Source organism: Urocampus carinirostris, chromosome 9, assembly GCF_059441175.1.
Source record: "Urocampus carinirostris isolate Australia breed hairy pipefish chromosome 9, RoL_Ucar_1.0, whole genome shotgun sequence".
Lineage (NCBI taxonomy): Eukaryota > Metazoa > Chordata > Actinopteri > Syngnathiformes > Syngnathidae > Urocampus > Urocampus carinirostris.
This window is the reverse complement of record NC_142357.1, coordinates 16,865,096-16,886,672: the sequence shown is the minus strand read 5'-3', so window position 1 is coordinate 16,886,672 and position 21,577 is coordinate 16,865,096. Positions and strand designations below refer to the sequence as shown.

The following is a 21,577-nucleotide window of genomic DNA, read 5'->3' as shown; positions in this document are numbered from 1 at the left end:
ATTTTTATAGCCCTTAATCACAAGAAGTCTCTAAGGGCTGCACAGACTAGTACAGACTACAGACAACTGTTGCACCATACCCTGATCTAAAACCGACATGAGGGCAAGGAAAAACTCAAAAACCTCAACATGAGGAAAATGAAGAAACCTTGAGAAGGGACCGCGCATGAGGTAATCCCCCTTCCAGGATGACCAGGCTGCAAAGGATATTGCAGTAACAAATAATACACAGATATCATCAACCGGAAATATAGGTCATTCATAAGCTATAAAATAGAAGTGTGTTTTAAGCCTTGATTTAAACAGTTCCACTGAGGTTGCAGATTGAATCTCAGGGGGAAGAGCATTCTCAACGCTCTCTAACCTGCAGTTCTCTTCTTGGCTATTGGATCATTAGTAGACCAGCATTTTCAGAGCGAAACACTGGAACATAGGGGGAAATTAAATCTGAACGATATGAGGGAGCAAGTCCATGATTTTGTATAATACTAACAGAACCTTAAAATCACATCTGAAGCTAACAGGCAGCAAATTCAGGTTAGCTAAAATCGGTGTAATGTGATCAAACTTTCTTGTCTTAGTTAAAAACCTCACTGCAGCATTTAAACTTTCGATATTTTCTACACTGGTGTTTTGCTACCAGTGTGCCGTGAGATCTTGTCTAGTGTGCCGCAGTAAATTGCCCAATTTTATCTTTGTATAAAAAGCATGCCATTTTCAGTATCTTTGCTTACTTCCAATGATCAGACAAGCAACTGTCACTTTCATTCATATCTGTAAGTGGCAGTAGATGACTATTTTTCTTCTTTTTGTGTATTTATCTGCTTATAAGTTACTACAGGAAAAATTAAATAACTTATTTTGATTGATGTAGCCGTTTGAAATTGCATTTCAAATAAGGATCAAATACAGCAAAATCATGTTTATAACTTGTACATAATGTTGCTGAAATTAATTATTTTCTTATTTTTTAGTTGAATAAAAAAAGCAGAAAAGGCTACAATGTATTAAAAACTTTTTTGTTTCTTTGGTTCCACTCATATTTTTTTCTTAATTTCAAGTCGAATTTTTGTTGTTTTTCTAGTAAAACAAAATACAGTTGAACTTGAAAAACAGGTTCAATTATGATTAAATCCAAAAATACAACAGAGAAGTGACCACAAATGATACGAAGACGTCCATCTATCCATCCATTATCTGCACCGCTTATCCTCAGTAGGGTCGAGGGGGTGCTGAAGCCCATCCCAGCCATCTTTGGGAAGTGGGCAGGGGACAGCCTGAACTGGTTTCCAGCCAGTTGCAGGGCACAGGGACATTCAACTCACCCGCTCATTCACACAATTTGAATTGGCCAATTAACCTAAAATGCATGTTTTTCGAATGTGGGAGGAAACCGAAGTACCTGGAGAAAACCCACTCAAGCACGGGAATAACATGCAAACTTCACACGGGGAGGCTGCAATTGCTGGACCTGAACCCTGAGCCTCTGTGGGTCTGCGCGCTAACCACCCAGCGAAACTTTATTCTGTCAATTTATGTAACATTATAGTTCAAGCTACCAGTAGCTCAGGAGGTAAAGCTATAAGTCTTGGGTTCAAGAGGTCGCAGATTCGATTCCTGGCTCCTCCGAGTTATACGTTGAAGTGTTCTTGGAAAAGACACTGAATTCCTAATGCCCCGAATGAGCAGGTAGTTGCCTTGCATGGCTGACGCTGCTATGGGTTAGTTAGTGTGTAAAAGGGAAAGTGTCAAGTACATTGTAAAGTGCTTTGGGAGGTCTTTATTGACTTGAAAAGCGCTATATAAATGCAGAACACTTAGTATCATTTTTAAACATTTTTGATATACGGTGTGCTTCGAAATTCTTTTATTTAGAAAAAATGTTACTGGCTCAAAAAAAAATTAATTTAAAAGGCTCTGTTCTATACCATAAATTACCGGTACTCAGGTGCTTAGAACTTGACACACCTTTCCACTTATACACTTTCTCTGTATTTGATACAGTTTTTGATCATTTCAAATTCTGTACGCCATATAACAATTTTTGGAAGGATGTTTTAAAGAAAGAAAAAAAATCTACATGTATTAAGCAGGACTGAACTTACTACAAATAGGAAACAACTAAGAAAGATGTAGAAATAATTGACCTCTTATCCTCATTAAGGTTGCGGGGGATGCTCGAGCCCATCCCAGCTATCTTTGGGCAGTGGGCAGGGGACAGCCTGAACTGGTTGCCAGCCCACACCACACAGAGACAAACAACTCACTCACTCATTCACACCTAGGGGCAATTAGGACCAGCCAATTAACCTGCCATGCATGTCTTTGGAATTTGGGAGGAAACCCACACAGGTACGGGAGAACATGCAAACTCCGCACAGGGCGGCTGTGATAGTTAGAATCGAACCCTGGACCTCTGCATTGTGGGGCTACGCGCTAACCACCGTGCCGCCCTAGAGTAAAATTGTTTATACAAATTATTTTTGTTTTTAATTCTACATAGTCAGATGCTGTGGGCAAATAGGTGCTGCATTGTTTTTTGTAAGGGTTAGTATTGCTGAATAAGGCATACCTGTCAACCTGTACGTTTTTGCCATACAAAGTACGTTTATTATGCATTTTAAGACGTGTACGACGTGCAAGAAAATCTGTACGGAAAAACGCAAATTTGTCAATTATGGTTACCATTCGGTATACACCGACTATCACGAAACGGCAAATCAATCAAGTCAAACGAGTTCGCCGCGGTAGCCTCAATCTCGGTATCGTTTTTTTTTCGTTGCAAACGAAGCAAGCTGTTTGATGTTAATGTGTGCATGTGTCTGCAGCCTTGGATTTCATGTGGTAGTTATGTAGTGAAAGGAAGTCCGTCTCTTTTTAGAGAACAGGCTTTTTCAGATCAACTCATTTAAGAGAGCCGGCTCTCAAACAGCTCACTTGCTTTGATGCATTACATTACGAATTATTATGTTGTATAAAGAAGTTAAGAAAAAAAGGAAGTGTAAAAGGAGAAAATAAAAAAGACGGGTTTGTGGTTATCCCTTTCATCAGTATATTACCAACAATAATTTAATGCAGTAAATAAATTAATAATATGAAAAATAAAATTTATTATACTACTGAATTATATTTGCATGTATTTTTTTCCTTCTACAGTGAACGTCCAAGCAACTTAATTTTTGAAGTTTTTTTTAATAATAAACCTCATTCATGTCGAGCAACTCAATATCTAACAAAAATGTTAATTAACAATATATATGATATAACGCATGTACAATATAACATGTTAAACTACATAAATGAACACGTTTGAAACAAAATATGGTGTAAGATTATTTTGTATTTTGTAAGAGAAAATACAACATTTTGTAAGGGCATGGAGCTGTTGAGGTTGGCAGGTATGATAAAAGGAATTGCAATCAATAATAATAAGTGGAGCAATTGGTTGAGGTTAACAGGTACGAATTGAGTACCTTTATCCTTGAATAGAGTACTCAGGGTTTCTTTGCAATACTGCTTTTGCTCCCCTTACCTGCATGTTGATACGTTTATTTACAATATTCTTATCTGAGCGCCCTTTTTGGTTACCGGTCTGTGGTTAATATCTAATTGCAGCGCATGGACAGCGCGTACTTGACTTGACTTACGTAAGGTGCTATAAAAGCTTCAAGTTTTGTTTACGCCGCGGTTTCCCTGAGCGAAAGACTTCATTTCCCAGAACACTTCTCCGCGCATGCCCAGTGCCTCTGACTTGACACTGGTAAACAGACGTCAGAAGGGTGTCTTCGCCTCGAGTCAAAACAAAACAAACGCGGACAAAGTGCTCCAAACAGCCGGGACGAGCATCGTCGGACCACGGGGACCATTTTGACTTCCAGCCGAATCGTCGCCGCTTCCGAAAGGCCACTTTGGGCGAGTTGCTGGCGGACTTTTCGGCGCCTTGCAAACTCTGGAGTAGCAGGAACAGCTTAAGCAGCTAACGTGACCGCCGGGCCGGGTTGTTTTTCAAAAGTTGGGGGACTCGACGCCTCCGCCCAACCTACTGGCTTTCTTCGACCACTTCTTGGAAATTGTGACGAAAGATTTCGTTCCGAAGGAGGAGAAGCCCGGTACGGGGAGGTGAGCTCCGGGCCCGCGGCGGCGGCAGCAGCGTCGGCCGAGTCGGAGGCATTTTGTAAGCGCCTCTCGTGGCATCCATCGTGCGCGGCGCCACGAGTGGACAAACATGGCACATGGCCACATGTGGCGGGTCGCGCACTTCTAAAAACAAGGCCCTTCCAGTCTGAACCTTTTAAGTCACTTTTATCTAGTAAGTAAATTATTATTTTTCAAAATATTTTCGAGAACAATTATTATTTTTAAATCCCCCCACCCGCTCCTAAACACTATAGTCTAATGTGTTGAATTTGGTTCTCAATTTTAGCCCCGGTTTCATTTAGTCGTTATTTGCGTCGAGTTATTTTCTGACAGCATTTTTTTTTTAAATGACATATTTTCCACAAAATGATTTACACGTGGTATAATTTTCCCTCGGCAATGAGACGAGACACACACTTTGTTTACAAACATTACGAGATCGTAAACCCCACGGTACTGCCATCAAAAGGAGACCGATCTCATGCCTGTCAATGTATACGTTTTCTTTGTATTTCACACATTGTTTGATCATTTTAAACTGTTTATATTTCCCTGAACTCGTTTTTGTTAGACTTCTCGTCACCCATTTTGGCTGTAATCCGGAATTTCCCGGTTACTGGTAGCAGACGACAACGTCTCAGTATAGTTAACCTATCCTGTCTCGCTGTGAGTTAACAGGTGCCGCGTTGTTTTTGTAGAGTTTAATATCGTTCAAGAGGGGAATTGCTATCACTAATAAGTGGATCTATTGGCTGAGTTTGACGAGTTTGTAATGTTGATTAACCCCGATGCTGTTTTCCTTCCTTCGTTAGTACATTAGTCTCTCACAGAAGAAATTCACAATTATTTCAAACAAAAGAGCCCCGTTCTATATAAATCAGAAGGTTTATGATAGTTAGTATTAAGGAGATTATTTGGGTTCCCTAATCTCCAATCTGAGGATTAACTGGAGCTATTGTGTGCCCAGATTATAACGTCTTTTTTTTAATAGGGCCCAAGTGTTTACGCCACTGTATTGTTATTGTTTTTTGTTTGTTTGTTTTTTGCCTTATGGAATACGACCAATTGTAGCAACGGTTGTCAAAGTTTTCAAATCGCAGGCCATATCGGTTTGAATAAAAATGCACAAGGGAAAATAGCTAAGGGATGCTTTTAATAATTTGTATATGATGATAGAGAGACTTAAATCGGATTTCTCGGCAATACATGAGGAAAATAAGTAACAAAGCCAATCCATTTTTACTGCTTTACATTTACCTGCACAAGTAGTGTTTCATTCTATATTTGTTTATCAAGGTACAATTTAATGGTAAATGGTCTGCATTTATATAGCACTTTTCAAGTCAATGAAGACCTCCCAAAGCGCTTCACAATTACCCATTCATACACACACTTAATGTATTTGATTTTGACACACACAAAATAACATATGAACGCTGGGTATGAGTGCTAGGCAATGAAAAATATTGTTTATATGAGGGTATACTAAGGCACACATGCTAAGCAATAGTGCCTTAAATACAGACTTCGGTTTGAATAAAATAACATTGTGCTCGGCGTTCACACAAATGTTCTGTTTGAAAAATGGTAGTCAGCATACACAGCTACAGTGAGGGAGTGGTGTGTTTCTTTGGCGACACCCAGTGGACATGTTTAAAACTGCAGGTCATTGTTTGATATGAAGCGGCTCATTTTTTTTCCTATGCTTCTCTCAGCATCGTCTTGTGGGCCGGATTAATCAGTTGGCGAGCCTGATACGGCCCGTGGGCCGTGGTTTGGTGACCCCTGAATTGGAGGGTCATAAGAACTTTTAGTATTTGGACTGGATCGGAAGCAGCCAAGAGATGGATGCGAAGATCGCCATGGATGAGTTACCGGTGCCGCCCATTGACCCGGATTTCGAACCGCAGAGCAGGCCGCGCTCGTGCACATGGCCGCTGCCCCGGCCGGACATCTCGACCGTGAAGCAGGAAGCCCCCGATGGCGCAGAGTCCGCCGCCGGAACTCCACCCGCCGATGATGACAAACTGCAGCCGCGGCAAGCTGCGACTGAGCCGGAAAAGGTGACTGGTGTTGCCGGTGCACTCGCTGACCCTGCAGTGGGGGGCGTGACGCCCCGCAAGGGTTCTTCCAGGCGCAATGCGTGGGGCAATCAGAGCTACGCTGACCTCATCAGCCAGGCCATCGAGAACTCACCCGACAAGAGGCTGACGCTGGCCCAGATCTATGAGTGGATGGTCAAGACCGTGCCCTACTTCAGAGACAAGGGCGACAGCAACAGCTCAGCTGGGTGGAAGGTCAGTCCCACACCGTGCACTGTTGCTGTAATACTACTTGTACTAGATGAAAACAATGTTGTTCAACTGAACCGTTGAACCTAGTGACAGAAAAAGTACTTTTTGTTAGCAGGGAAATAGATGAAAGTCATATACAAAAATATAGCCATTACGTGATTTTTGTTGTCAATCCAATTTGATTAATCATGTTTTAGTTTAGTTCTGTACATTTTGTATGCAATCTTGTAAAATCATGGTGGCACAAACACAATTTTTCAGCAAAAACTATATATATAGTTACCCGATCAGAGCAAAATGTAGACGGAGCCCAAAAACCAGCACCATATGTTTGGAGCTCCAAAAATGTAAAGTTTCTATGAACCTTATAAGGGAGCCAATACATACTTAATGTGTGTGTGTGTGTGTGTGTGTGTATATATATATATATATATATGTATGATATATATATGTATGATATATATAATGTGTGTATGTATACGTGTATATATGTGTATATGTGTACATGTGTGTATATATATATATATATATATATAGTAAAGCCATATATTTAAAAAAAGAAATCACAACATCGCCAAACCAGTTCTGCAGACAAAAGCTAATTCTTCAGCACATTTTATTTCGCCATATCATTGTTACAAAATCGGTTGAACATATTGTGACAACGAAATTGGACGTGGCACTCCAAGTTCATATTTTACTGAGAATAAAAAACGCAAAAAAGATAAAAGATGATTTATACAATTTTGGACTAAAAAAACAATACACAAAAAAGGACAATACAAACATTAGATGATTTGATAACATGTATAAAATAATCAAAGTCACAGAGCCCGTGTCCCATATCAACTAATATACCACTTGTCTCCTCCCCAGGTGGTTGAGGCTCATTATGACTGCCATTTTTGTCGTAAATAATGGTTTCAGAGCAAGTTATAGGACCTTGAGACAACAGATTATTATTTTTTAATTAAATAAGAATACTGCAAACAAGAAGCTTACAAATTTATTAGGGGAGTGCACTATGTGTGCAGAAATCCACCAACCCTCGTTTTGGGTGCTTTGAATTTGCTCTGTGGGTTTTCATCATAAACTGTCAACAGTGAACACGCATTGTTTAATGAGCTACCAAACAAAATATTTTTTTGAGAGGTACATCCAAAACGGGGTCTTTTGGTGCCCTCCATGTTTTGGACTGGACTGACTACTTTCCGTTTTGGTTTGGCTTCCAATACACTAAAATTGGCAAGTCACAGAAAAGTTTACTATGTCCCTAATTTTATTTCTGAGCAAGATGTACTCAAAAAAAGAGCCATATCTGGCTCGTGAGCCATACATTTCCGACCTCTAATTTAAAGAGTAGCCCTTTTGACCATTCCATTTTTTTTTTGTGTAGAATTCCATCCGCCACAATCTGTCGCTGCACAACAAATTTTTGAGGGTTCATAACGAGTCGACAGGCAAAAGCTCCTGGTGGATGCTGAACCCAGAAGGAGGCAAAACAGGCAAAGCCCCGCGCCGTCGCGCAGCTTCCATGGACAACAGCAGCAAGCTTTTGAAGAGCCGCATGCGAGCCAAGCAGACTAAAAAGCAGGCGGGTGCAGGGGCCAGCGGGGGCTCGGCTTTACAGGGCGAAGGCTCCGTGGGGGCCACGGGGACCGGTGCGGACAGCCCCAATTCGTCCCAGCAGTTCCCAAAGTGGGCTGTGAGCAGCAGCAGCCCATCGTCCCGCGGAAGCCTGGATGACCCAGATATGTGGACATCCTTTCGGCCACGCACCAGTTCCAACGCCAGCACCCTGAGCGGCCGGCTGTCGCCTATTGCTCCTGGCCAGGAGGATGATGATAACCTCCCCGAAGATGGGCTTCTGGGCCGTTACGCCACCAGTGCCATGACACCCACCTTGGCTGAGACCCTCATGGAAGAGCTGGATTTGATAGATGGTTTGACCCTGATGAGCGCCCAGCAGGGTGGCGCTAGTCCGAGTACGGCCCCGGCAGCGCCACCTACCCCGTTGCCATCTGCTGCTACGCTTCTGCCCCGAGGATCTTCCTCCTTTTCTTCTTTTCATCAATTGCAAGCGGCACAGACGATACCCCAGACGGCAGTGGGAACCGCCCCTAAAGAATTTGGCAACTCCCTCTTTAATTCTTCTCGTGGGGGGACCAGTTCCCACTATGGTGGGCACGTGCCCTCCAGCCTGGAGGCGTTGCTCACCTCTGACTCACCTCCTCCTAGTGACATTCTCATGGCGCAGGTGGACTCTCTGGTGCCCGCGCCAGCGGGCCTCATGGGTTTGGGCTCTCCACAGGTGGGTGTCAGGCCCAAAGCGAGCCAGATGATTCTGGGGAAAAGCCTGGAACCCATTGTGGGCCCTCGGAGCCAGCAGATGCCCATGCAACACCATCTGCACCACCAGCAGCAACACCCGCAGCAGCATCAGTTGCCTCCCCCTGGTCTGGGCATGATTCTCTCAGGCATGTCTCAGGACCCACTGCAGATGCCAGGACTTAAAGTGCAGCTTACCGCCCAGCATACCGCCATGGCATCCGCTGCAGGACCCTTCGGTGCATCACCCTGCTTCCAAGCGGCGCAGGACCGACTACCGACTGACCTGGACGTCGAAATGTTCACGGAAAACCTGGACTGCGACGTGGACTACATCATCAACAGCGACCTCATGGATGGTGACGGCATCGACTTTAACTTTGATCCTTACGCCGGTCCGACTGGGCAAGGCTACAACGGGCCCGCCACATCGCAGGGTTCTGCCCACAACTGGGTGCCCAGCTAAAGGCTTTGCCAGGTACTTTTGTGGTTCTCAATTTCCTAGGAAAGCTACTATTATTTCAATGTTTGGTTTTATTTCTGACTTAGCCTTTATGATAAGTCTTCTTTTAACAAGGGTGTTTAACTCACTTTAGCTTGTAGGCTACATGGTAAAAAAAAACACTAGAGAGCCGGACTAGTAAAATAATGGCATACGTGTGCCGTGTTAGTAATTTTTTTTGCTTGTTGTAATCTGTTGTTGTTCTGTTTCTTACCAGGAGCAAAGATGGCATTCCTTGATGCAGCCCCTTCCCCACATCCTTCAACAAGGGGAAAAACGTCCCGCCGCATCAATTCGTGGACTGGATTCATCAAGTGCCAACGCATCCTCCGACTATGCACGGGGTTTTGAAGCCCCGCATCTCCATGGTCCTCCATCTTTCCGTTTTCGATCCTCGTGTCACTGCCATTTTCTTCATCAAGAATTCAAGTCCGACCTGAATAATGTCTCGCACAAATGTTGCTTGGACGGATTCAGTACCCATCCACTTCCGGATGGAACATTTGACAAAATGGCCAGTTCTCCCTAAGGACATAAGATCGGTACAAAAAGAGGACGCCGACGATACATGACTTTTCTCCGAGATTCAATACTACTTGCAATCTGAGCAATTTGGTTTTTAATGTTTTGTTTTGAGCTCCATTCGTTGTCTAAATTAGTGATGAAGGGTACACACATGTCAATAATCATTAGATTATTTTATTTCATTATTACCGTAATTTCTGGACCATAACCCGCACCTAACAATAAGCCGCAGGTGCCATGTGTGGATCGTGAGATATTTACAAAGAAAGACGGTACACAGGAAAAGTTTTCAAAGTTTTAATAACAAACACACAACACAAGTAACACAGCAGCAACACAAGTAACACAGCACTAATGCTTATGCTAATTCTATTTATGTCTAAAGCACGTTACCATGTCTTTAAACTTCTATGGGGTTTATTGGCGATTTTTACCTGCGTATTCCTTGACACCACCTGTCTCACTATTTTCTGCTCGAGCGCCCTTGGCTGTCACAAAAAAAAACGCACACATCAGCCGCACCTGACTATAAGCCGCACCCAATACAATTTTTAAAGGAAAACCTTTCCTGACTATTAAATTGTATGTGCCCACGTTGAAACATGAGATATTTAGAAAAAAGACTGCAGAAAATATTCAAAGTTTTAATAACAAAGACACACAGGGAAAAGGCAACACTGACACTTATGCTAATGCATTCATGTGCAATGTGCGTTACTATATGTTAAACTTCTTCTATAGTGTTTATCTACGGTTGTGACATGCGTCTTGCCGACACCACCTGTCACACGCTTACCTTTTCTAATCGAGCGGCCCTGGTGGCCGTTAGAAATAAAGCATACATTAGCTGCATCCCTACATAAGCTGCAGGTTTGAAATCGTGTGACAGAAGTTGCGGCTTTCTCTGAGGTTACACACCAAAAAAGTCCTTCAATAGTGAAAACCCGCCAAGTAGAATTTTTTATTTATTAGGTATCAGTAATATATACGGCTGTAACAAAATGGCAACTAGAGATCTTACAAAAGAACACAGAATTGAAAGAATGCTCTTTGTCATGACACAAAAGTACAACAAAATTGAAGAGCTTCTCCTTTCAGAGCAAGAAAGCGATAGAGTGGCTGGCTAGCTGTACGCTAGCATCAGTGATCCTTGGAGTGAGCAAGGTCTCTATGATGATTAGAACACAAGACTCACAAATGTACTGTCCCCCAAGCGTCTAGGCTCGTTTAATGGGTAATGGGTCTGGCGTTGGTGAGATACAGGCTTGGCAGGGGTTACTTGTTTAGTCGGCGCAGCAGTAGGCCAGTGTTTTTCTGGATCCAATACCAATCCACAGAGCACCCGGTGGTAATCAGCATTTCTTTGCGTTCTTCTGACTTTCCCCAGTCCAGTTTAATTGATGCATTGCTTTTCAATGCAACAAGCCTCTAAAATACTAGCTGTCGCCATACTTTGCAGTTTTTTCGTGTGGACACATTGAGTTGTGCGTCAGCCTGGCTGTTTGACTGACAGCATACACTAGCCTATCACAGTCACGCACTCACAGCCCTCCACATTTGCTGTGTGTGGTCTGGTTCAGAATAAAAAGCACGATGAGTATCGAAACTGCGAAAAGTACATTTATACAGTGAGGATTACGGTAGTCCGGAAATTACGGTACTCTCTTTAGAATGAGCGTCAGCTAATTCCTGACAAATTAATACACTGCCCCTACCCACAAATTGCCCTGAGGTCTCAAGTGTCATTGACTTCCTTCTTAACCCTCAGTTATCCTGAGTGTTTCGTGAAACCGATTTGTTCAGAGCGACGCACTCCGCTACAAAAGCATAGCCAAACAAGCAGAGTGATAATCATGTCAGATTTCAAAAATCTTGACTGTCGTATACAAATGATTTTTGGCCGTGGGCTATCTTAGGATTTTCCCTTTTAAACTCATGAATGTTTAATCAGTTTCATATTTGCAACGGCAAATAAGAGAATGCCAAGGCATTTTACATTTGTACAATTATTATATAAGAGTTTGGTGATTCCCTTGCAGAGAGGACTTTTCTACAGCTAATTTGATCACCCCCCCCCCCCCCCCCCGTAAACAAAGTTAAATGTCCGCTTAACTTCTTCTTTTTTTACTTCTTCCCTCCGTGACCGGTGCTGCCTCTCTCAGGTCAGACTCGGTACTGCAGGAGCTCAAAGTGTCTCGATTTTTAAGATGTACGGGCGAATGCGTGAGTGTGCTTGTACTTGTAGATGATAGCTAGAAATGCTTAAATTTTTTAAACTAACTATACAAAAAAATGAAGTCATTTTTGTAGGGCATTCAAGCTTAAATCAACGTCTATAGTGTGTTGTCTTAGCTACATGATTTTATATTTTTTGAGCACTTATGTACAAGCAGGACCAATAATCTTTTTTTTTTTTCTCGGTTTGAAACATTTCGATACATGATGCACGTCACTAACACACTATGCAAATTTCTCATGAAAGTTTTGAAGAAAAAAAAACATTTAAAAAAACAAAAACACGTAGGGTCTTATTTTTTTTATTTCGTACATTATTGCTAACTTGAAAACAATTGGTTATAGCTTTAATATGAATAGAGAGTAATTAAGAGATTCTACTTACGATTTTTTCTACATTGGATTTTCAGATTTGTAACCCCAATTTTTCTAGATTTATTTTTGTAAAAACGTTCACACATTTAGAGTGAGTGTGTGGTGTGTGTGTGTGTGTGCGTGCGCGCGTTTAACCTTACCAAAGGAACACTAATATTTTGCATGGCGTTTATAACATGCACGCTATTCGAAATGGTATCAATGTACATAGAAAAAAATGGGGGTATTTTTCTCGCATTTCCACATCTACCTATGTAAAACCGAAATTGTTGAGATGAAAGAAGAAAAAAAGGACTCATACAACCGTTACCTCTCAGGGTCGCCCAGAAGAAAACGAGCTCTCAATCATGCGACAAAAAAAGTATTTATTTTTCTGCTGCGACTGGAAACATTTTTTTTTGCTGTTTGATAACTTGGAATCTTTAGAAAATGGAAAAAAAACTATGCATTTGATGTTTTAGCTCTTTCTCTTCCTGCCAAGATGGAACACTTGGTGTTGCTTCTAGCGTGCGCAAATGGTTTTCATTTTGGGGTTTTTCAATTGCTGGTTTTTGTACAGTACTTTATTTTTCATGATGAATCATTTTATTTGTTTAAAAGCATTTTGGGTTCCTCCAGAACAGTGGAAGAAGCACGTGATTTGCTTTGCTGTGGTGCTATGTGCTAATTATTTTTGGATGCATATCGTCAGTTCTTGCTTAATGGGACAATGTGTAATAGTTGATCACTAGTTGTCACGGTATTGTGTAATGCAACTGAAAACACTAAAAAGCACAAGGAAGAAAACACATCACGGAGACTCAAAAGTGACCAAACTGCCGCATTTCTTTTTGATTTTCTTGCAAAGCCTTTCATTGATGTTTCTGGAACTTAGGGGTGCCTATAGTAGCAAAATGGCGGCCAATCAGCTCTCTCTGTGAGCTTCATGTTATATAAAATAAATACAAATATCTTAACTTATGAGTATTTTAAAAACACATTAATTATGTATTTTAGCTCTTTGAAATCAATATTGTTTTTGTAATTTATTAGGTTTTTATACTACAAGAAAAACACTTTCCCTTTAAAACCAATTTAAAATTGATCAAATCTACCTCAACCTTCAAATTAAAGATAAAATTGCTAAAGGTTTAGCTTGAAATTGATTATTTATTTCCTCTTCCACTGGAAGATAAAATTGGCATTTTTAAATAAAAACTATTTAATTTATTTTTAGTAAAAACAGTTCAAAAGGATCATTTAAATGCAAGTTTATATGATATTTTGTGTATTTTTCCTCATTATTAAAATGATTTGATTAATGAAAGAAATTTGGTATACCTTTAGGATAATACACAAATTGCCTTTAAAGACATACATAAATTGAACATTTTTTAAAATCTATATTATTTCAATGATTACAAAGGGACATTGTGTTTATGTGCCTCCTAGTTATAAAAAAGTATCTATTAGAAGAAAAAAAAAAACTGATTTGAACAATAAGCAGCAATGGATGAATCATATAAACTGTTAAAGAAAATACAACCCGAAACACCTTGTGAAAGGCAGTGTAAAAAAATCAGAAAGAAAGCTGTAGTTTGGTCGCTTTGAGTCTCCATAGTTCGTTTTTGTCCTGGTGCTTTGTAGCACTGGTTATCAGTTGCACTACTCAAGGCTAGATTTTTAGATCACCCTAAATTTCTGGGAATGTCAAAAAAGAAGCGAGACTAAATGCAAACCAAGTGCTCTCTGGCCATTACAGTGCAGTGTTGAGTTTGTATAGCGTGATTTGGTTCAGGTGTAAAACTCCATTCACTCAAATGTTAAAATAAACACACATGACACATTTAATGTCAAACATGTAAATCTTTTCCACACCCCCATCGTTTTAATAAATGCATACACGCTAACCGTCAGACACAGCAGTAGTTTTCATCCCGCAATTTTTACTCACAAAACCCAATCCATCTCCAAAAAATTTTTAAAAACAACAATGTGCTCGTTTGGAACCGGGTGTGGTAAACTTTTACCAAAACAGAAATGCAATTGAACAAACGGTTTATTCACACACAAAGACTTCAAGCGGTCGTAGTTTAAAAACCTAGTCTCGAACACTAGATTTCCTACTGAATCGGTAGGTGTTTTTCAAGGGGAGTGTCGAGTATCCGATACAGCGACATCTTGTGGTCGAATATTACACCATGTCCTGTTGAAGTTAGCTGGAACTATTAAGAATAATCGTCTCTCTCTTCTTTTTTAAGTCTCACGTTTTTTGTTATACACAAACATATATATTAGATCCCCAACCTACTTACCTAACTAGTCCCAATTAAAGAATTAATGTATGGAATGTTAACTGCGACTTTGTGTGACAAATGGGAGCATTCATTCCAAAATCACATGTTCGTAAATGCTACGGAATATTTAATGAAGTCTCAAACACCTTTTCTGTTTCCTTGTAAATTGGATTTTGAGCGAGCACGATTCAAACCGCTCTCCAAAATTAACGATTAATACAAATTAAACAAAGAAGGATTGCTTGTACCTTGAGCAGACGCTGAAGGTGGATTGAATGCTCCAAAAGCTTTCCGATTTTCATCTGGTATTCTTATTTTTATTATTACTTTTATTTTATTTTTTTGCTTTGCCTCCTCGCATGTTCACTCCACTTGTACTTGATCTCCATTTGACTTTTTCTCCCAGTAAGTTCCTCGGATGATGTTTTCTCGACTTGGAAAGTTGCTCTCCCGTCACACAGTATTTTACAACGCTAAGCAGTTGCTATGTACTTGATGATTTCTATGTTTTGTTCCGATTTATCTCAACGAGTAGTTTTGTTCTCTTTCCTCGTTTTGGGCGAGTAAAGCGAGATGTTAAAAAAACGAACTTTACACCAAAATAAAAGACTTTAACCCGCTTGGCGTTCCTCAAGTTGCACGTATTCATTTACAGCTCGTTGACTATTCATTTATTCATTATCTGCACCGCTTATCCTCAGTAGGGTCGCGGGGGTGCTGGAGCCCATTCCAGCTGTCATCGGGCAGTCGGCATTGCACACCCTGAACCGGCTGGCAACAAGTCACTCACTCATACACACCTCGGGACAATTTGGACCGACCAATTAACCTAACCTGCATGTTTTGGGATTGTAAGAGGAAATCGGAGTGCCCGGAGGAAACCCACGCAAGCGTGGGGAGAACATGCAAACTCCACACCAGAAGGTTCGAAGCTCGTTGACTATTTGGAATTAAAAGCAAGATACATCACTCCTCTACTAATTTAAAGGGGCGTTGTGTATTATGTTGCACTGTTAATTTAAATAATAAGAAAACACAAGAGCTATCATATCTACATGTGTCTTCTTAAATATTTGTAGATCAGAAGAATTGCATTCTTCTATCTAAATCTATCAAAACTTATGTTTGAATCCTGATTTGCGTGTGTGTGCTTGTATGTGGCTTATAGGTTTCTAAACAACTGAATCAATTTTTGTGAACATTTACTCAGTTGTACTTAAGGGTTTCTGGGAGTGTTTTCAACTAGGTTTCGTTTCAAGGCACCTCCAATAAATAACAACAAAATCAATAAACATCCGCCTTCGTGTACAAACGGCTCTGGAGCTGCATGCAGTCATGCGGCTATTTGGCAGTCCCTAGTGGCTCCCTGGCGCTTTTTCACCAAACGACGGCCCCAACAACCTCGCTCAAGTAAAACACCCGGCTGGGCTATATGCTTGATTCACATAGCATGAACTGTACCTAGAGGGAACTGACATTATTGTTCGGCACCTTGCTGCTATGAGGACCTAAATAACCATAAAGTTTGTGAAAGGCTTGCCAAAAAAAGTTAACATAGAAAAATGGTCTGTATATATATATATATATATATATATATATATATATATATATATATATATATATATATATATATATATATAATTGATTTAAACAAGCAAAATACATGAACTATCATATAAAAGTGCATTTTTTCAAATATTAGTAACATTTAAATACAAAAGGAACTGCATTTCTGGTTAATATTTTCTTGTGTATTTAAATAGCTGCAACGTCAAAGACAAATCAAAAGTTTTAGGGTAATTTCATTTAGTAGGTATTTTTCATTTCCTGTCTTATGGTGTTACTAAATTCACAGTGATAAATAGATCTTGAATCCTGTTAAAAACTCAAAATTGTGAGCCAGCAAAATAGTAAATGGCTCATTTTCCTCTCCAGTACTAGCAAAGTACAGTACTGTACTACACTTGGTTTACTTAAAGCACAGGTGTCAAACAGGCGGCCCGTGGGCCAGATCCGGCCCGCTAAGGGATTGAATCCGGCCCGCAAGACAACACTTAGAGAAGCGCAAGAGAAAAACAAGCAGCAGGTTGAATATGTCCACTTGATGTTGCCAAAGCCAGGTGCCTCTCACAAAGACACTGTACTTGTATTTATTTCTCTCTCTCTCTCTCTCTCTCTCTCTCTCTCTCTCTCTCTCTCTCTCTCTCTCTCTCTCTCTCTCTCTCTCTCTATCTCTCTCTCTTTTAACCTCTTTTGCTCTAACTTCCTTTTTTTTCCTTTTCTCTCTTTTCTCTTTCTCTCTTCCTACCCTTCGCGCTTTCTTTTCTCTTTTCTCTCCTTCTGTCCTTCTATTCCTCTTTGGATTTCTTTCTTCCTCTTTCTTTCTTTTTCCCCTCTCTCACGACTTTTTATCTTTTGTTTCTCACGCTCTCTCCTTCACTCTTTTTTTCTTTCTTTGTCCTGCCCTCTGTCCTTTTCCCTCCCTCTTTCTCTTATTTCTTTATCTCTCTTTTTCTTTCTCTTTAATCTACTCGTCCGGCCCCCGACAGAATGTTTGTTCTATGGTGTGGCCCCCGACTTAAAATGAGTTTGACACCACTGACTTAAAGGAACATGTCGTATGTCATATTTAGCACTTCCTAGGGGTATGAAAACCTTCAGTCTTAAAAACAAACAATATTGATTTAAATAATGAACTATCTTTAATGTGTTTTTTTTTGTTTGTTTTTTTTCCCCCAAAATATTTCGAACTGTGTTTCTGGCTAATATATTCTTGTTTATTTCAATAGCTGCAACGTGAAAAACAAATAATGAAAAATAATATCGGTATTCTTTAATTGTTACAGTTGAAATAGAAAAAAAAAAGATTGGTCTAATGGAAATTTTATCTTGTTGGTATTTGTCCTGTTTTATGGTGGCACTATTCGAGGCTTGAACTGGCCCATTGGGTGATTTAATCCGGCCTGCTGTAAATTTCTGAGTATGTCAATAAAGAAGCAAGTTTCTAAGGCCATTTCTATCAAAAACTATGATTTTTTTTTAAGCAAATGCAAACCAAGCGCTTTGTCCAGCCATTACAGGAGAGCCACCTCTAGAAGTGAATCGAATCCCAAATCCAAAATTTTAAACTGACAGTGTGTTTTAGTGCCTCCTAATGGTTAAACCGCCATTCAATAAACTTGCAAAAAATGAGGAAAACAAATTCTGCAGGTTTCCGTAGTTTGTAATTATTTTTGTGTTTTTGGCACTCGTTTTCCGTTGCTCTGCAATGCATGACTACACAATTCAGAGACATCTAGTGGCCAAATGATACATATACTTCTGTCGTCGTTATCGGTGTTTGTTTCACCTCAACTGCCATGCGTTCAAGTGCTTCCTTGCCGTCCGACATGGCTCTCATTCTGCCAGAGAAGGCAACGTGATGTCACATTCAAAGGGTCAATGGGGAGCCAACATAATTGTCTGACATCTTGCTACTACAGGAACCCGAAAACACTGAGACCTTGCGAAAGGCTGGGCAAGAAGTAAAATGCGTTAGCACTCATCTTTGGTTGCATGACACAATACGATGACATCTAGTGGTCAAATGTTAACACAATGCCCCTTTAAAACCCTCAAAGGTCGAGAAATTTGCATAAATTTCACATAAAATGAGGCTAATCTAGCGAGACCTCACAAAATTGTCATCTTGCTGCTACGGGTACGCGAAAATCCTGTGAGAGGCGGTAAATGAGAAGAAAAATGTTACCTTTAGTAAAATATACAAGTCATGTTTATTTGTACAGCCCTTAATCACAAGGAGTCTCAAAGGTTTATAACATTAAATGTTGGAAATAATGGGGAGCGGAATAAACAAGCAATAATAATAATAATAATAATAATTTCCTTGTATTGTCATTCTGTGTAACAATGTACACAGAACGAAATGTCGATTGCACCTGACCCGTTGTAGCGAGCCGATGCAGCCGCAGCCAACAGAGGGCGCCGCCGACCACTTTTTAAGTCTTATGGCACTGTGCGTACGTTTAAAGAACATATTGAAGACTCATATGGTCAAAAATAACTTGGCCGTTTTGATACTGCAAATAATTAATTTCTTAATTTGTCTTTTACATAATATTGTTGGGAATTAAATATCAAAATGTACCGTTTACCAAATTGTTCGAATTAGTTATCTGACTCCATTAACCAAACACAACCTACATTCACCCAACAATTTATGCGCGCTCGTTTCTTGATGGAAAAGATGAACAGGAAAGCCAACATTTCCACACGGGGGCAGATTTAATTTCATTAACACATTAACTAAGTGTACTCCATCGAAAACGGCCGAATTAGTGTCGTTGGAGTCTCTGGCAAGCCCTCTTCTGAAGTCCTTTAGCTCTTTTTTTCTTGGCCCACGTCTCCCCGCAAGAAGGTGTGTCGGCTCCTCCCATGGGCGTGCCAAGGAAGCCCAACGTGGGGCTTCTCAAAACAACGTTGAGCGTTTCTACGTCATCAGGGCCATGTTCTAAAACAAACCCTGCCGTCCTCCATCAGAGTCCTGTTATCAAAATTCCCTACAGCAACTTCATCATCTGGTTATTGTTGTTTTACTGTGTAACGCGTCATCCCGCTCTTCAGAGATGAGCCATTGCATGACTTGCGGCTTTCATATTTTTGTTTGAAAACAAACTTATGTTAAAGTTTTTAAGTTTTTCGTTGCCCTCATGAAGGTTTTAGATCAGGAGATGGTGTAATAATAGTCTGTGGTTTGCAATCATCTATGGTCGGTGCAGTGTATCTCATCTGAAATCATACATTATATCATCTTTGCTTTTTTAAAAATGTGCTTGTGTGTATATTCGTGTTCTTCAGTATCCCTCTTCGTAAGACTCCGGCCATTCCCGCGCATCTTTGACTCCTAGCTGGTTCAAGCAGACAGAAAACCCACCGAGGTGGATGATAGATGCAGCATTGTGATGCCTGATTTCATCCTCATCAACTCAGCATTCTGAACCGAAACAGTAGAAGAATTGGGGGGAGGTCAGTTTTTTCCAAATTAACATTGGTGTAGCCTGGGGAGGGATGGGCGCTACCAGGCTGTACCTTCTCAAGCCCCTACCACCCTAGTGGTTAAGGGAATCACCAACCCACCATGAAAGTTTATGTAGTTTTGCCTAGTATTCAAATCAACGGTTTTTTACTGGATGAAAGTTTTTGGGGACAATATATTACACTCTATCACTTTAAAGCAGGAGTCTCATACCCGCGGCCCGTAGGCCAATTGCAGCCCCCAGGTTGATAGTTTGAGGCCTCCACCTCTTTGTGAAAGTTAAAGGGAGAGTGCGTATTATCTACCCACCAGATGTCAGTACATCCTGCCGTGCCACCAAGACAAGTGCTAAAAGCACAAGGATCCTAAAAAAGTGGTCACATTTTAATTACTTAGTATAGTGTATTGAGCAAAAATCAAACTTTAACATGGCGGATAAGATATGCTTTGTTTTAGTTCAAATTAACAGCCCATCAAGAACCCAATATTATTTTAAACACACAAACTGTTCACTTTTTCCGTTTCACACACTCTTTGTCATCTCTCTCTGTCTCTCGTGTCATTAATTGAAATCATGATAGACACAATTCATCTAGGGGTGCATTATGCATATTTATATTTAAGAGGTTTATCTACCAGTTACTGTGTTGTTGTTGTGATCTATAGAGCCCTTTGATACTTTTTGTGATAAAGGACTATTCGAATAAATATGACTTGACTACATCAGATCAAACTACTAGTCTAGTAACTATACTGAGCTTACTAAAAAACTACGAGTAGATCCTTTACTGACCTCTAGCGTCCAGAGGGAGCAGTTGGCATGCGTTTATTTAAAAAACAAACAAACATACCTTTTGATAGAAATGACCAAGAGATACACTTCTTTTTTGATTATGCTCAGACATTTATGGGGATCTGGATTAAATCCGGGTCCCACCTGCAGGTAGTAAATCTGATCAGCCTGATATACTACATACTGTCCTCAAAGCTCCGTTGTGTAATATTTGACCACTAGATGGTACTGTCTTGTCAAGCCAAATCATGTTTATTTGTAAAGCCTTTAATCACAAGTCTCAAAGTGTTGCACAGACCAGACTATTATTACACCACCCCTTGATCTACATTAGGGCAAAGACAAACCAAAACCTCAGCTTGAGGAAAATAAGAAACTTTTGAGAAGGGACCGCACATGTACATGTCTGGTAAAAGCGAGGGCCAGTGACAAACAGCACAACGTGGCAGCAGGATGCCGGATAAAAAGTAATTTTTTCCTAAGTATAATAAGAAAATGATAATTAGCAAAATTATGTGCAAGATTTTTACATGATTTATATTATCATTCTTAACCCTTGGATGCATAAGTGGGGTCAATAATGACCCCATGAGTTGCTATTCTTCAAAACCATTAAGAACAAAAAAAAAGATTATAGGAATACCTCATAAAACATGTTTATGACATGATGCCCTTAGTATTTTTTTTTTTTCCCCCACTAATTTTTGACCACTGATAGGTCACACATTAAACTGCTTCAAAGAGTACATGGAGTACTAAGTACATGAAGGAAAAAAATAGTAATCCTCTTCCACCTACTGATACGGATGGATGTTAAAGTTAATCACCTGATCACAGGACAAATATACTGAAAAAGAAAGTATTGACAGATTTTCTGCAACAAACTGGACAAGGTCTCAGGGCACACTTGGTAAATAAAAAAATGGGTTATTAAGAATTGCAAAAAGAAGGAAAGCATTTTGAGTTTTAAATTAAAAAATGTCTCCTTCTGAAAACACTTCAAAAACAACTTTATCCAAGAAAACATATGAAGGTAAAGCACACGCGCAACTTCTAAAATAATGAGCAGGCGTATCA

General features: G+C 40.2%; 1 protein-coding gene across 1 annotated transcript; it reads left to right on the top strand.

Annotated features, from left to right (window-relative positions):
- Nucleotides 1-3,718: 3,718 nt before the first annotated feature.
- On the top strand, nt 3,719-15,306 carry foxo4 (forkhead box O4). The gene is made up of 4 exons (XM_088344664.1): nt 3,719-4,309; nt 5,853-6,434; nt 7,828-9,237; nt 9,479-15,306. The coding sequence occupies exons 2-3, from the start codon at nt 5,982-5,984 to the stop codon at nt 9,223-9,225; spliced, it is 1,851 nt and encodes a 616-aa protein (XP_088200790.1). The 5' UTR covers nt 3,719-4,309; nt 5,853-5,981; the 3' UTR covers nt 9,226-9,237; nt 9,479-15,306.
- Nucleotides 15,307-21,577: the final 6,271 nt, after the last annotated feature.

What these genes read in the sequence shown, in the direction of transcription:
- foxo4 (XM_088344664.1), top strand. Translation starts at nt 5,982, where the DNA reads ATGGATGCGAAGATCGCCATGGATGAGTTACCGGTGCCGCCCATTGAC. An exon ending in ACAGCTCAGCTGGGTGGAAG is followed by an intron (nt 6,435 to 7,827) that starts GTCAGTCCCACA and finishes TTTTTTGTGTAG; the next exon opens with AATTCCATCCGCCACAATCT.